Raw genomic sequence first — 15,409 nt, 5'->3', positions numbered from 1 at the left:
TGGTTCGTGAGCTGTGGCCCTGAGATGCGTGAGAGGTGGGTTTCTTGAATATATGCTATGTCGGCCTTCTGCCGTCTGAGTTCACGGAAGAGAAGCCGTCGTTTGTTTGGGCTGTTGAGCCCGTTAACGTTTAGTGACGTTAGTTTTAGTTCCATTTCGTGTAGTTACTTGGAAATGTACTATGCCTGGTTATGTGTGTTCGGTTGTCTGCACGCCCTGCTAGTCCAAGACAGGCGACCTAGTCGTCTCCCCCAGCAGGTCCGGCTGTGGTGGGTTGGGTCGGGGGGGGGGGGGGGGGGGGAGGGGGAGAGGTAAAGGGAGAGAGGGTATGGGAAAAAAAAAAAAGGGGGCTATAGAGGAAGAGAAAGAGAGAGAAAAAGAGAGAGAGCGAGATTTACGTTGGTATTTCCAACGTTAGAACAAAACACTTATATACACTGTACTGTACAATTCCGGGACTTATACTATGCCAGGAGCTCTGGGGGTGGGTCACCTCCGCGTCAGGGGAATCACCTCAAAACGGGGGGGAAACTCAGCCGAAGAGCACCCCGGCATTGCTCAATCAGAGCGAAACGTCTAAGGACGTTGTATACCAGCTCCCGATCCCTGAGCCCTGTTAGCAATGAGGGAGGAGGGGGGGAAGACCCAGGGAGCCGCGCCAGGATATCCCTGCAGCGCCACGAGGCACGAGCGGCACCGTGAGTCATCCCACCCCCCTGCGCGCACCCACAGGAGCACTCGCCAGAGAGGCTGCATGTGCGCCAGATGTGTAGAGGAAGCCGCCCAACAGGCGCGTCTAAGTCAGGGTCCCACCCCCTCCCTGTGACTTTGCCTTGAGGCGGGCTCACACCCACCGGCCAATCAGCCAGTGTGGCCTGCGTCCCGCTCTATTGTTTGTATAAGGGTACTTGCCCCCTGCTTCCCGCCATCTACAGCATACCCCTCCGCCATCTTGCTCATTATGTGGAAAGCGGTCATTTGTCTGTCATTTTCTGTGCTGTTTCTTTATTTTTTGGGTTTCTCTTTTTTTTTTTTTTTATTATTTTTCCCCATTATTTTTCTTGTGTGTTTTTTGTTTTTTTTTGGTAATTTCTTATTATATATATATATATTTTTTTTAAAATTATTTTTCCCCCTGCTGGTCGTTAGCGAAAATAAACTATTAATAATAACCTGCCTCCTCAAGGCGTCCCCTCCACAATCAAGTCCTCCCTCCCCCCCCCCCCCAACAGAAGTCACCTCTCGATCACCTCCCTCTCAGAGGCCCGTGCTGGAGTGCCAAAGCGCGCCATATCATGGTATCCTCCCAGCCCATTAAACAGTGTCAACCTGTACCCTGCCTTCACACCGCTAGCATCAGGTTGAAACGGGACCAGAATTATGGGATGAAAACTCCCGGTGTCAGGGCATTTCAGGGCGCACTATCCTTGCCCACAGACTACCAGCATATAAAATATACATTATAACATTGCATGAGGAGCAGCGGCTGCTATCTCATTCCCCTGAAGTATCATGCAGCATCAGCTAACTATGGGAGCATCAAAGCTAATCCCCTCGGTACTAAAGCCCAGTGTGCCCCCCAGGGTAGCAGAGGGCTTCAGGGGTAGTAGCATACATCTGATGACATGTCCCCACACTGTTATATTCCCCCATTATCAGAGTTTATGGAAAGAGAGGAACCTAAATCTAACACAAACCAAAAACAGAGTGAAACCAGGGCATTTCTGTATACTTAAGTGATATCAAAGCGTCCAAAGGCTGTAGCAGGTCCCCCTGCCTTCTGCAATGGAGCCCCTCTGGGCGCTCCCTCCCGGCGTCATTCCCGCTGGATATCTTGGGTTTCGGCGGCAAAGTCTAGCCTGGCGAGAGTCCCTGTGTGCGACTGTGGGGGCTGGAAGTCCTCCGGCAAGTCCAAGCCCAGATCAGCCAGAAACGTGGGTATGTCCGTTGTAGGGAGCAGCACCGATGGCCTGGGGCCTTTGAAGACCAATATCTTGAACGGGTAGCCCCAGGCAAAGCGCAGGCCGTTGTTTCTCAGCAAATCAGTGACCGGTTTCCACTCCTTCCGTCGGAGCAGAGTGGCCTGCGCCACGTCTTGGTAAATTTGGAAGCTGGTCCCCTCGTGGGCAAAGGCCATCGTCCTGCTGTGTCTCAAGATGGCCTCCTTGGTCGTGTAGTAGTGCCATTTGATGATAACATCACGGGGCGGGCTATTCTTCGGTCCTCGGGCCCGCAGGGCTCTATGTACCCTGTCCATCATCCACAGATGTGCCGGGATGTCGGGGAGGCTCTGTTTGAAACAGGCGACCAGTGTCTCCTCAAGGGTCGCATCCGCCACCGATTCCGGTAATCCACGTATGCGCAGATTGTTTCTCCTGGAGCGATTGGAGACGTCCTCAAGCTCCAGTTCCAGGTTCGTCACTCTGGTAAGGAGGGTGTTTGTGACGGAAACCGCCTGATTGTGGGCTTGTACCGCCTTGCCGAGTTGCAGCTCGATGCGGGTTGTGCGGCCTCCAATGGCGGCTATCTCTGCTTTTACCTCCGTGGCCGTGCGCTGGATTTCTTCGGCCAGGTATCCTTTAACGTCCGCTAGGGACTGTAGGATGGCACTAGAAGCTGCCTCCGATGGGGTGTCGTGGGCCCGGAGGGGGTCCTCGAGGAGAGTGGCACTGGGGCTTGCAGTCGAGGGCACGCCACGTGCAGCAGGCCTCTGGGCGGCAAACATGTTCGCCACGGATAATGCTTCTGTGGTGCCTTTTTTCTTAGTAATTCTGCGGCTTGACATTCGGCCGTGGTAAAGGGGGTGCTCAGGGCACGGTTCACTGCTCCGAGATCGGGGCTGTAGCAGATTACAGGGCTTTATTGAGCGCCGGGGTGCGGAGCACTCGTTCTATGCAGCCATTTTCATCAGCGTCCAGGCCACGCCCCCCAGCTAAACAGTTTTAAAGAGGGATTTAAAAAACAAAGAGATAATTTTGAGGTTTTCTGTGTTGCTTCCCATAGTGATCTCTAAACATATCTGACGGATCTCAGTTAGTTGTGCCCCTATGTGCACTGATTTTTCTGCAAAACTGCATTGATAAGCAATATGATATGGGGACCTCATTATACCAAACCCTGGTATAGCTTTTTTGGTACTTGAAAAGTGCTTGAAATGTAAAGAGCGTCAAATTGGAAGTTGTGTTTTTTGCTTTCTTATGCATTTATTCTGAGAAATATCAAACTCGAGTTTAGTTTATTCAAGGTGTCCAAATTCTATAAATATACCAGACATGCAGAGAGCATTAATACATTAAAATGGCACTCCACTAAAGTGTATTTTGGCCTTATATTAATGTCTGTTTGTCTGCACTACACCGGAAATAATGACAAAATCCCCCTTTAACACCACTCACACTTAAACCTAATAATATAAACCTAATAATATAAACCTAATAATGTAATTCTGTTAACTATAACTATGTTAATGCTGCCACCACCAAGCCAATTTATAAACGGGGTGCCTTGGTCCACCAGGTAAATCAATAATAAAAACCCACCAAATACAACTTAGCACAATATTTAAGGAATTGCAAAAATACTAATTAGTCTCTTCATGTAACATGATGCTTTAACAGACAAAGGCAGAATTTAATAAAGGAATATTTATTATGAGGAAAAAAAATAGTCACAGTGCTTACAAAAATATAGATGATAAACAAATTATTTACACCAAACAAAAGATAAAAACAAAAGGGGTAAAATAACAGAAAGTCCTAATCACTTACTCAGCTCTTCAAAGTAAATACTTCTGCCCCAGTGGGTCTCTGATAGGAAAGATGGTGACTCACTTAGAATTGGATTCTGGCCCCAAGCAAGTACAATGCACCCTTCAGGATCATTAGAGATATACCCTGTGGATTACCACGCCTCACCCAGAGGTGGAGTTAAGGTGTATCTATAGAGCCACTGAGTGACCACCCCCTTGTGCCAAGACCCACATCAATCCAAATGGAAACATTTGGTTCTATCTTCTCTTATGTACCTGCCACAGAAATAATAATAATGGCATCTATGAATTTGTTATTATTTTCACATTCCATAGACATGTAACACTTCTTACTTGTGACCCAATATAGCAGACATCACAATCCCTTCCCCTATGGTTACGTTATGCCAGTCATGTTTGGGCTTGTTTAGAAGATTGCACTTGTCACATTCCAAATCTAACAAAAAGGAGGCTTAATTATTATTCTGTGGGTAAATATTAATGTGTTTTTCCTTTGGCTATGATACTGGAACAAGGTTTATGTCCAATAACATATCAAAGAGATTGACTCATCAATTAAGAGGTACATGCCATATGCCTGAAACCAGACATTCAGGCTTTTCAAGTGTAGATTCTCACACGTGGCAGAGCCTTTGATTAATCACAGGATACATGTTTCCCTTTTCACATGCATGTGCAATTTACATTACACTTTCTGTCATCTAACCTGTGTGGCGGGGCACAGCTTCAATGAGGGATTAAGGCTATAAACCTTCTATACAATCAAATTACCCCTTTTGACAATGACAATACCATCTCTACCAGGCAGGCACCACACAAATTACATCACCGGACAATATTTCATAGTCCAATAATGAATTATGCACCCTTGCCGTGACAACCGCTTTCTGCTGCAAAGCCCCGCCCTCTAGCCAAGCCTCCTATTTTCACAAAGCATATTTTTAGATTATTAGAAAATACTCTGGGTATGTATGCAACTCAGCCACTTATTTATAAAATATTTTACCAGGAAGGATACATTGAGATTTATTTTGCTTTCAAGTATGTCTTGGGTTGATGAGAGACCAGTCTCCCTTAACTACCTCTAATATGTGTAATGGGAGCTGTGTGTGGTGTGCATGTGTGTAAAGCTTTGTTTATAACTGTATGTGAAACACAAATTTTGTCTGGGAGTGAGGAAGCTGTATGTGATCAAAGATGTGGGATGTGAGGTATGTGAGTGTCCAGGAAACTGCATACATGTTTATGATAAAGGCTGCTTTGGGTTTGTGTGTGATTTGGCTCTGTTTATGATGTCTGTGTGTGGGGGTACTTCTAGTTAAGTTATTGTATGTGTTGGGGAGGATACTTGGGTTTGTGTGTGTTCGCATGGAAAGCTGCTTGTGATGTGTGTGTGTGTGTGTGTGCATGTGGAAGCTGTATGTATGTGGGACACTGCTTCTTGTGGGGATATTTATGGGATGATAATATTAAACAGTCGAGAATTGCCCACTATTTCAATTCTCTTAGATCTTAGAGATTGTTATCATGTAAGTGAAATGTATTCCATACAAATAAAATCACAATTTGTTATAAAAACAGATATAATTTATTGTGACAAATAAAATAATAATAATATTAGGCAGCATGCATGATAATAATCAGTGAATATTTAGTATAACATAAGTATGCAATACAATGGCAATGTGTAACGTGAATATACCCCTACACGCAGAATCCAGCCAAACAGAAGACAGCACAGAGGTGATATACGTCTACCGGACCTTAGAGTGGCCGGACTTGACGTAATAGGAGAAGTACAGAGTCAGGAACGAACCGAGGTCAAGGGCACAAAGAGACAGCGTAAACGAGAACTAGCCGGGGTCTGGTACACAGGAATCAGCAAGCCGGCAAACAGTACAGACAAGGATAAAGTGAAAACGAAGTCAGAATACAAAGCCAAGGTCAAATACGGAGAAACACAACTGAACACAACAAGCACTAAAGGGAACTGTAGTAGAAACCACGATAGGGCAAGGAACTAAGGGAAAAGGGTAAGTATAAGTAGCCTTAAAACTAATGTGATTGGCTCCTGTCACTTCCACACCCCCAAAAGGTAAGTGTATGGGGTGATTGGCATGACAGGAGCCAATGGGAGCCTTTTTGCAATTTAGGCTCCCACTGTCTCTTTAAGAGCGCGCCCGAGACTCGCGGCGTGCTCTTAGCATCAGGCGGGACACGTGACCGCATCTCGCGGTCACTGCCCGTCTTCCTGTGTGGAGAGTCGGATGAGCCGCGCGTGGCTCGTGCAGCCGCAGGACCGCGCGCGGCTTGAAGAGAGGACCGCGGCCGGCCCCTGGAGAAGGTAAGTAACGCTACAGTACCCCCCCCCAGGACACGCCCTCCGGGCGGGCTGGACCTGGCCTGGCAGGAAAACATGAATGGAAAGCGCGCACAAGGCGGGGAGCATGAACAGCATCCGCAGAAATCCAACTGCGCTCCTCAGGCCCATAACCCTTCCAATGTACCAAGTACTGAAGCCGACCCCTAAGGAAACGAGAGTCAAGAACAGCAGACACTTCGAACTCCTCATGACCCTCCACAGAGACAGGAGGGGGAGGGGGAGTATGCCGGGTAAAGCGGTTGCGTACGTAAGGCTTCAACAACGAGGTGTGAAAGACATTAGGTATACGCAGATTCTTAGGCAGACCCAAGGCATAAGAAACGGGATTAACCTTATGTATAATGCGATAAGGACCAATGAAGCGGGGAGCCAATTTCATAGAAGGCACCCGGAGGCGAATATTCCGTGTGGAAAGCAAAACCCTGTCCCCCACAACATAGGAAGGAGCCGCTCTGCGATGCTTGTCAGCCTGAGCCTTCTGGCGAGCAGCAGAGTCCACCAAAGAACGCTGAACCTGTGTCAGGGTACTCACCTGTGAGACAGACGGCCAGACGTGGTCGCTCCTGGAATTCCCAACAGGGGACTTGAACCGGGGTACTTATCTATCCTAGTCCTGCTCTCTGCCTCTGAGCCACAGCAGCTTTACCAGAGACTACTGATTCCGGTCTTGTTCATCCTGGCTTGGCTACTACACCGGGGGCTGCACCTTGACTTGTCTGTATCTCACCTGACTCTGATCTTCATCAGCAGGGTATTTAAACCCAGCCTCGCCCTGTACTCATTGTCAAGTCTTTGATCTAGTGTTCCTGTGTCGTACCAGTGTTCCTGTTTATTCTGCTTCGTATATTTGACCTCGGCTTGTGACTACGTTTATTCTGACCTCTGGCATCCTTTGACCTCGGCTATCCCTCGACTATCCTGCTGGTTCTGTCCTTGCCTGTCCTGCGAATTTGGTACTGCATCCTGCACAGCCCCCGTGCACAGACCCACAGGCCAGGTGAATTCTTACCTGACCACCTCGGCCTGTGGCTATCTGCAAGGGTGAGCGACATATCTGCGCTACAGACTCCCAACTCAGGTAAGACCCTGACAAAAGACTTGACCAATATGGAGTCCGCAGAAATGTGCTCACCCTTACTCCAGCAAGTGTCCAGCCTGGCCCAGACTGTTTCGGAGTTGCAGCAGGAACTTTTTTCTCTTAAAGGCGCAGTACATCCAGCTCCGGAACCCTTTGTCATCATGCCCGACAGATTTGATGGTAACTACACGTCCTTCCAGTCATTCAGGATGGATTGCGAGGTATTGTTCTCTTTAAAGCCTCGAACTTACGCCACGGATTTCATCAGGGTCAGAGCGGCTATCAACCTGTTGTCTGGACGCATTAAAGTTTGGTCTTACCAAATGTTGCAGAGGAAGAGTCCTGTCCTTGTCAGCTGGGAATCCTTTATTATTGCTTTGGACTCACAGTGCAGGACCACTAAGCCCAAGCCAGCTCCACCTACTAAAAAATCGCGGAGTCTACGTCACCAAGGAACCGAGTACTATCACCACACCCCAGTGATACCCTCTTATGATCCAGTTCCCAGGAAAACTCCAGCGGTATCCTGTGTTCCACTTGATCCTGAGGAACCTATGCAAATTGGACGTGTCCACTGCAAAGTCACACCTGGGGAGAGGGACCGAAGGAGAAGCCATGGTCTGTGTTTTTACTGTGGAGAAGGAGGACACTTCATCACGCTTTGTCCTGTTCGCCCTCCTAGACCTCCAGCTCTCCGACTGGGTGATAATATTCTTCATCCAGTGTACACCGCTTATCAGCCTAAAGAGCTACAAGAGAGCCGTTATTCCTGTCCAGGCTTGGCTTCCATGGAGAATGCTATACCCCCTGCTCCAGAGTCGTCTGCATTTACTACCAAAGTTGCTTCCTGTAGTACCACCACTACTTCCTGCTCACTTGAAAAGGATTTACCTAAGGATTGTGTCATTGCTTCTAATGGCACTACGGTCTGTAAAAAAGACCTGGAAGTGTTCGAAAAAGCACTGCTAGCTACGAGCACTGTCCCTCCCGAAGTTGTGGAAGTTTTTGTCACCCCTACCCGGAACCTAGACCGATCGTCAGCCGTACCAGAAGCTGGTACTGGGAAATCCCGAGCTAATCAGGGATTCCATACTGAGGACTTTCACTATGGGGACTCAATGGATTCTGAGAGTGACTCTGGAGAGACGGATTATTTCAATGAGGAGCCTACTTACGCCCAGAGGTCGTTTTTGAAGGGGGAGGTACTGTCAGGGTACTCACCTGTGAGACAGACGGCCAGACGTGGTCGCTCCTGGAATTCCCAACAGGGGACTTGAACCGGGGTACTTATCTATCCTAGTCCTGCTCTCTGCCTCTGAGCCACAGCAGCTTTACCAGAGACTACTGATTCCGGTCTTGTTCATCCTGGCTTGGCTACTACACCGGGGGCTGCACCTTGACTTGTCTGTATCTCACCTGACTCTGATCTTCATCAGCAGGGTATTTAAACCCAGCCTCGCCCTGTACTCATTGTCAAATCTTTGATCTAGTGTTCCTGTGTCGTACCAGTGTTCCTGTTTATTCTGCTTCGTATATTTGACCTCGGCTTGTGACTACGTTTATTCTGACCTCTGGCATCCTTTGACCTCGGCTATCCCTCGACTATCCTGCTGGTTCTGTCCTTGCCTGTCCTGCGAATTTGGTACTGCATCCTGCACAGCCCCCGTGCACAGACCCACAGGCCAGGTGAATTCTTACCTGACCACCTCGGCCTGTGGCTATCTGCAAGGGTGAGCGACATATCTGCGCTACAGACTCCCAACTCAGGTAAGACCCTGACAACCTGTTCCCAAGTATTACGCAAACCAGCCAAATGCTCGTCCAGAACTGGCATGCCCTGTGAGGAGAATGCAGCCGGAAGAACAACGGGATGCTGGCCATAGACAACGTAAAAAGGGCTTTTGCCGGAAGAATCATGAGTGGCGTTATTCCGAGCAAACTCAGCCCAAGGAAGCAGGTCAGACCAATTGTCCTGATGGTGAGACACAAAACAACGGAGGTACTGCTCCAGAGACTGGTTGGCACGTTCAGCAGCTCCATTAGACTGGGGATGGTAAGCGGAAGAAAATGAGAGAGAAATACCCATTTCCGAACAAAAGGCTTTCCAGAACCTGGAAATAAATTGTCTACCCCTATCGGATACAATAGATACGGGAATACCATGTAACCGAAACACTTCTCTAGCGAAGATAAGAGCCAGTTCCTTGGAAGTGGGCAACTTGCGAAGAGACACAAAGTGAGCCATTTTGGAAAATCGATCTACTATCATTAGGATGACTGTGTTACCATTCGAAGGGGGTAATTCAACAATAAAATCCATTGATAGATTAGACCAAGGTCTCTCGGGAACGGGTAACGGATGCAACAGCCCACAAGGAACTCTACGAGAGGATTTCATACATGCACAATTAGAACAAGCACTTATATAATCAGTGACATCCTTGCGTAAGGTATCCCACCAAAAATACCGAGAAACAGCTGACACCGTTTTGGATATACCAGGATGTCCAGCAGTCTTAGTATCATGATACAGTGACAGAATATCCCTTCTCTCGGGAATGTCAACGAACAATTTATCGTTAGGCCTCTCGCTAGGTGCCATGCTTTGTTTCGCTTGTATGGCCTGCAAGAGGGACGAGGAAATAGACAATATAGTAGTAGCTATTATCCTGTCTGGGGGAATGACAGGAGTAACATCAACCTCCTGTTTGTCAATAGTTTCAAACTGTCTGGACAGAGCGTCCGCTTTAGTGTTCCGATTACCTGGTCTATAGGTGATTATATAATTAAAATGAGACAAGAACAGTGACCACCTAGCCTGCCTGGAAGACAATCTTTTAGCTTTGCTAAGGTAGGATAGTTCTTATGATCCGTAAATATGAGGATGGGATCCTTAGTGCCTTCTAACAAATGTCTCCATTCTTTGAGTGCTAAAATGATAGCAAGGAGTTCGCGATTACCCACATCATAATTCTTTTCTGCTTTGGACATTTGTTTAGAAAAGAAACCACAAGGATGCAATGGCTTGTCAGGAGACTCTCTTTGGGATAAGACAGCACCTACCCCTATATCGGAAGCATCCACCTCAAGTATATAGGGCAATGAGGGGACAGGATGCTGTAAAATAGGTGCAGAGGCGAACGTAGTTTTAAGAAAGTCAAAAGCTTGAAGTGCCTCGGTAGACCAGACACGAGTATTGCCCTCCTTTTTTGTCATACGGGTAATAGGTGCTACAATAGACGAAAAACCTTTGATAAAACGTCTATAATAATTAGAGAAACCCAGAAAACGCTGGATGGCTTTCAGACCTTGTGGCAGAGGCCATTCTATGACCGCAGCGAGCTTCCGGGGATCCATACGAAAACCCTTAGCGGAAATCAAATACCCCAAAAACTGGACCTCGGATTGGTCAAATAGACATTTTTCTAGTTTGCAATAAAGACCATTAGCAAGTAGGGTCTTCAAAACTGTCGTAACATGCCTGTGATGAGTGTGTATGTCTGTAGAATATATTAAAATGTCGTCCAAGTACACAATAACAAATGAGTGAATAAAGTCTCTTAAGACATCATTGATAAATTCTTGGAATACGGCTGGGGCATTGCAAAGCCCAAATGGCATGATGGTATACTCATAATGACCTGACCTAGTGTTGAAGGCTGTCTCCATTCGTGGTCCTTTTTTATACGTATTAAATTGTACGCTCCTCTAAGGTCTAGTTTGGTGAATACCGTAGCATGTTTGAGCCGGTCAAACAATTCTGTTATTAACGGTATAGGGTAAGCATTTTTGATGGTGATTTTATTCAGACCTCTATAATCAATGCAAGGTCTTAAATCACCTTCTTTCTTCGATACAAAGTAGAACCCCGCTCCAGCCGGAGAAGAGGATCTCCTAATAAATCCCTTGTCTAATGATTCTTTAATATATTCCTCCATGAAACGGTTTTCTTGAATCGATAAGGGGTACACCCTGCCCTTTGGAGGTATAGTGCCAGGCAGCAAGTCATTAGCACAATCGTAGGGTCTGTGAGGCGGTAATTTGTCAGCCTCTCTTTTATCAAAGACAGTCTTTAAAGATAAATACTGAGAGGGTATAGCCGTAGACAAAGGAGGAATGGTAGGAACATTAATATAATTCACAGGCGTGACTTCAATAGTACAGGACTCATGGCAGGCTTCACTCCATGATTTTATCTGCCCTGTCTCGCAGTCAAAAATGGGATTGTGGGCACGTAACCATGGATACCCTAACACCAACTGTGAAGAGGGAGAGGTGATGACCTGGAACCGAATGGTTTCATAGTGTAAAACCCCTGTGTACATGTGTAGCGGTGCAGTCTCATGAGTAACAACTGGAGATATCAATGGTCTACCATCTATGGCCTCAACGGCCAAGGGTATCTCCTTCTCCCTGATGGGAATATTGTTTTTCTTTACAAAACCAGAGTCTATAAAATTCTCAGCTGCCCCAGAGTCAACCAGGGCATATATATTATCAACTATACAACTCTCTCCCATATGTAAAGAAACAGGGAGAAGCAGTCGGTTAGGAGGCAATGTAGGAGACTTAGAAATCACACCCAAGGCCAGTCCCCTATAAGGTCTTAGGTGCGAGAGTTTTCCGGGAGCAAAGGACACTCATTTACCATATGGTCTCTCCTACCACAATACAGGCAGAGTCCCTCCCTTCTCCTATGTAATTTTTCATTATCAGAGAGTTTGGCAACCCCTAATTGCATGGGTTCCTCTTCAGATACTTTTACACTTTCCGGTGTATTAACTCTGGGATGAATAGGTGTAACAAAACGTCTATTCCTGTTCTTGGTATAGAGCCTGTCACAAATCCTATTATCTATATCGATGAGGTAGTCAATAAGGTCCTCTAAGGCAACAGGAAGCTCCTTAGCTGCTACCTCATCCAATATAGAGTCTGATAAGCCTTCCATGAAGGCAGTAGTTAACCCATTGTTGGTCCAGTCTACCTGTGAGGCAAGGGTACGAAACTGAATAGCGAAATCAGCCACAGACCTAGAACCCTGTTTAACTCTCATTAATGCTCTTGCGGCATTCTTAGACCTTTTCATAGTGTCAAAAGTTCTGCGAAATGCTGTAAGGAAACTGTGAAAGTCATGCACCATAGGTCCATTAGCCTCCCAAATAGGGTTTGCCCATTCAAGTGCTTTGTCGGTAAGTTGGTGCATAAAGAACCCAACTTTAGACCTCTCTGTGGGAAATGAACGTGGATACATCTCAAAATGAAACTCTATTTGGTTAATGAACCCTCTGCAAGTCTTAGAATCCCCTCCATACCTAGGAGGAGGTGTTAAATGGGCCGAAGTAGTAGGCAAAGTGGATACTTCAGGAAGCAGGGGTGTAGGAGGGTTAGGTGCGGTTGCTGGAATGGTTCTAGCTAAGAGCGTCTGGAGAGCCTGAGCTATCTGATCCATACGGTGATCCTGCTCTACAAATCTAGCCTCATGGGACGCCATCTGTTGAGCTAAATCTGCGGGGTCCATGGCCCTATCGTAATGTAACGTGAATATACCCCTACACGCAGAATCCAGCCAAACAGAAGACAGCACAGAGGTGATATACGTCTACCGGACCTTAGAGTGGCCGGACTTGGCGTAATAGGAGAAGTACAGAGTCAGGAACGAACCGAGGTCAAGGGCACAAAGAGACAGCGTAAACGAGAACTAGCCGGGGTCTGGTACACAGGAATCAGCAAGCCGGCAAACAGTACAGACAAGGATAAAGCGAAAACAAAGTCAGAATACAAAGCCAAGGTCAAATACGGAGAAACACAACTGAACACAACAAGCACTAAAGGGAACTGTAGTAGAAACCACGATAGGGCAAGGAACTAAGGGAAAAGGGTAAGTATAAGTAGCCTTAAAACTAAAGTGATTGGTTCCTGTCACTTCCACACCCCCAAAAGGTAAGTGTATGGGGTGATTGGCATGACAGGAGCCAATGGGAGCCTTTTTGCAATTTAGGCTCCCACTGTCTCTTTAAGAGCGCGCCCGAGACTCGCGGCGCGCTCTTAGCTGCAGGCGGGACACGTGACCGCATCTCGCGGTCACTGCCCGTCTTCCTGTTTGGAGAGTCGGATGAGCCGCGCGCGGCTCGTGCAGCCGCAGGACCGCGCGCGGCTTGAAGAGAGGACCGCGGCCGGCCCCCGGATAAGGTAAGTAACGCTACACAATGTTAAAACACGTTCCAATGGCTAACAGCATCAACTCTCAAGACTTACAATATTTATGAGGGTACTTCACAGACAGAAAGTAAAAAAAAAAACTTCACAGAGTCCAGTGAAAAGCCATAAAACCTTGGCTACAGTTAGATCAACTGAGTAACCCTTTCAATGCTGGCTAGATCCTCCTAGGCATATAATATCCTATTCTCATGCAATTTTCAATTAAAATAACATTCAAACCAGCTCATTAATCATTTCCTGGAACCATCCAATAAAAATAATCTACCAGATTCTATAAGCCAAATTTTAATTTGCCTAAAAAGATATCTTATCTTATTTAGAGCAAATCAATACACCTGGATAAAAACATCGGTATGCTAACACGTGATAATATCACATTAATATATAATTATTCTTAATTCCACCTGCAGAATGGAATGTTTATAACTATATATTCTTTAGTTAACTAAGATTTCTAAATATTGAAATCTGACCGTGATTTATCCAGTCATATATCATGCTATTAGATTTTTAATTAATTTAGATTAATTAAATAAAACCAGCATAATTACCAGTTAAGTAGATATTCTCATCAGATGAGTAGGTAGTCCCAGGAACTTGAATGCGTGTATGATTGGTTATATGGAGGTATGTAAGTAATAGTAAAAAATAGTGTTGCTTAGAAAGTAAGAGTAAAAGTAAAAGTGTCCATGAGTGTTTCTTGAGTGTTAGTCCCAGAGTGAAGATCTGTCATGGATCTCTCTGCATGTCCGAATCTGAAAGCCCAAAACTCCTTCAACTAACTCTCTCTTCCCTTTGTCCTAACTTTTAAAGGGCCAGACTCTCTGTACGTCATTAGTTGATAAGGCCAATAGGAAACTGAAGGTGGTCAACCTGCAGATTGCAATTTAGGTATTTGGTCCATAGAGGGCAGTCTCGCCTCACTAAACTTTCCTATCCAGGAAAGAGTTAACTTTTCCTGATGACGATTTTGACGTAATTTGGCTTATCTAAAATGACTATCATATATTACATTTTGCTGTCAGTTCAAAACGTTTGCCTCAGTTTTTGTGGCAACTACTTTGATCGTAATTTCTCAAATTGACAGTTCTAAACTAAATTTCACCCCTACTTACAATGGGACCTTGTAAAATTTAGAAAGTAAAATTAATTACTTAATCTTCTCTGTCACTAATGTCTGTGTTTCGAATTATTTCTATTCCATTAACATTTAAACAGAGCATTCCATCCCCCTGCTTCAGTGCTCATCACTTGGCTTGTTTATATAATGCATTACTTAGCTCAGGCTCAGTGGTTAGTGAAAGCAAGGAAATTATGTGTCTTTGTTATCCTGAAATCCAAAATGGAGTCAGCTCTGTTCTGAGTGACTCTGACAATATACACTTTTAATTTCTATTGTAGCACAAAATGTCTGCCGATATAAATATCCTGACATTCTAGCATTGTGTGGCTTGCTCATAGTCATGAGAGTTACAGTTTTGCAAAACTTTTGGCTATGGAGTGCTTTCATTTTTTTATGTTACTATATCAATTTTCTATTGCTTTTTGCTGTGTGTTATAACATTGTGTATGGACCCCTAAATCATTGGTTTTCCATTTCTCAGGTAATGGCACCCAACAATATATACATGGTTGCATGGAAACCAGCAATGGCTCGTTCCAGTACAACTTCCGGAATGCATTTAATGGAATAGAACTTTTAAGGTTTGATACGGACACTGGAAATTATTCCTCGGAAATTGATGGTAATCAGGAAATTGTGGATGCTCTGAACGAGAACAGAACAGCAAAGAAGTTGAGAACAGAAGAACTGACTTCCTTCTGTGAGAACATAACTAAATTTTTAGTGATGAATGGGCAAGAATACATCCACAGAAAAGGTGAAACTCTAATTTTTTTTTTTACTAAATAGAAATGAGCTGGGGGTGGGGAGTAATGCATCTATGGGACAGTAATGGGG

The 15,409-nt window shown here is 45.6% G+C and overlaps 1 protein-coding gene across 1 annotated transcript in view; it reads left to right on the top strand.

Annotated features, from left to right (window-relative positions):
• Nucleotides 1–15,409, top strand: part of LOC134572396 (major histocompatibility complex class I-related gene protein) — a 41,630-nt gene that overhangs the window by 14,745 nt on the left and 11,476 nt on the right. The window contains exon 3 of the mRNA XM_063431325.1: nucleotides 15,054–15,329. Within this exon, the coding sequence (XP_063287395.1) occupies nucleotides 15,054–15,329 (276 nt within the window). The remainder of the gene's footprint in view (nucleotides 1–15,053; nucleotides 15,330–15,409) is intronic.

Source organism: Pelobates fuscus, chromosome 9, assembly GCF_036172605.1.
Source record: "Pelobates fuscus isolate aPelFus1 chromosome 9, aPelFus1.pri, whole genome shotgun sequence".
Classification (NCBI taxonomy): Eukaryota; Metazoa; Chordata; class Amphibia; order Anura; family Pelobatidae; genus Pelobates; species Pelobates fuscus.
The sequence above is the reverse complement of the archived record's forward strand: the minus strand, read 5'-3'. Positions and strand labels throughout refer to the sequence as shown.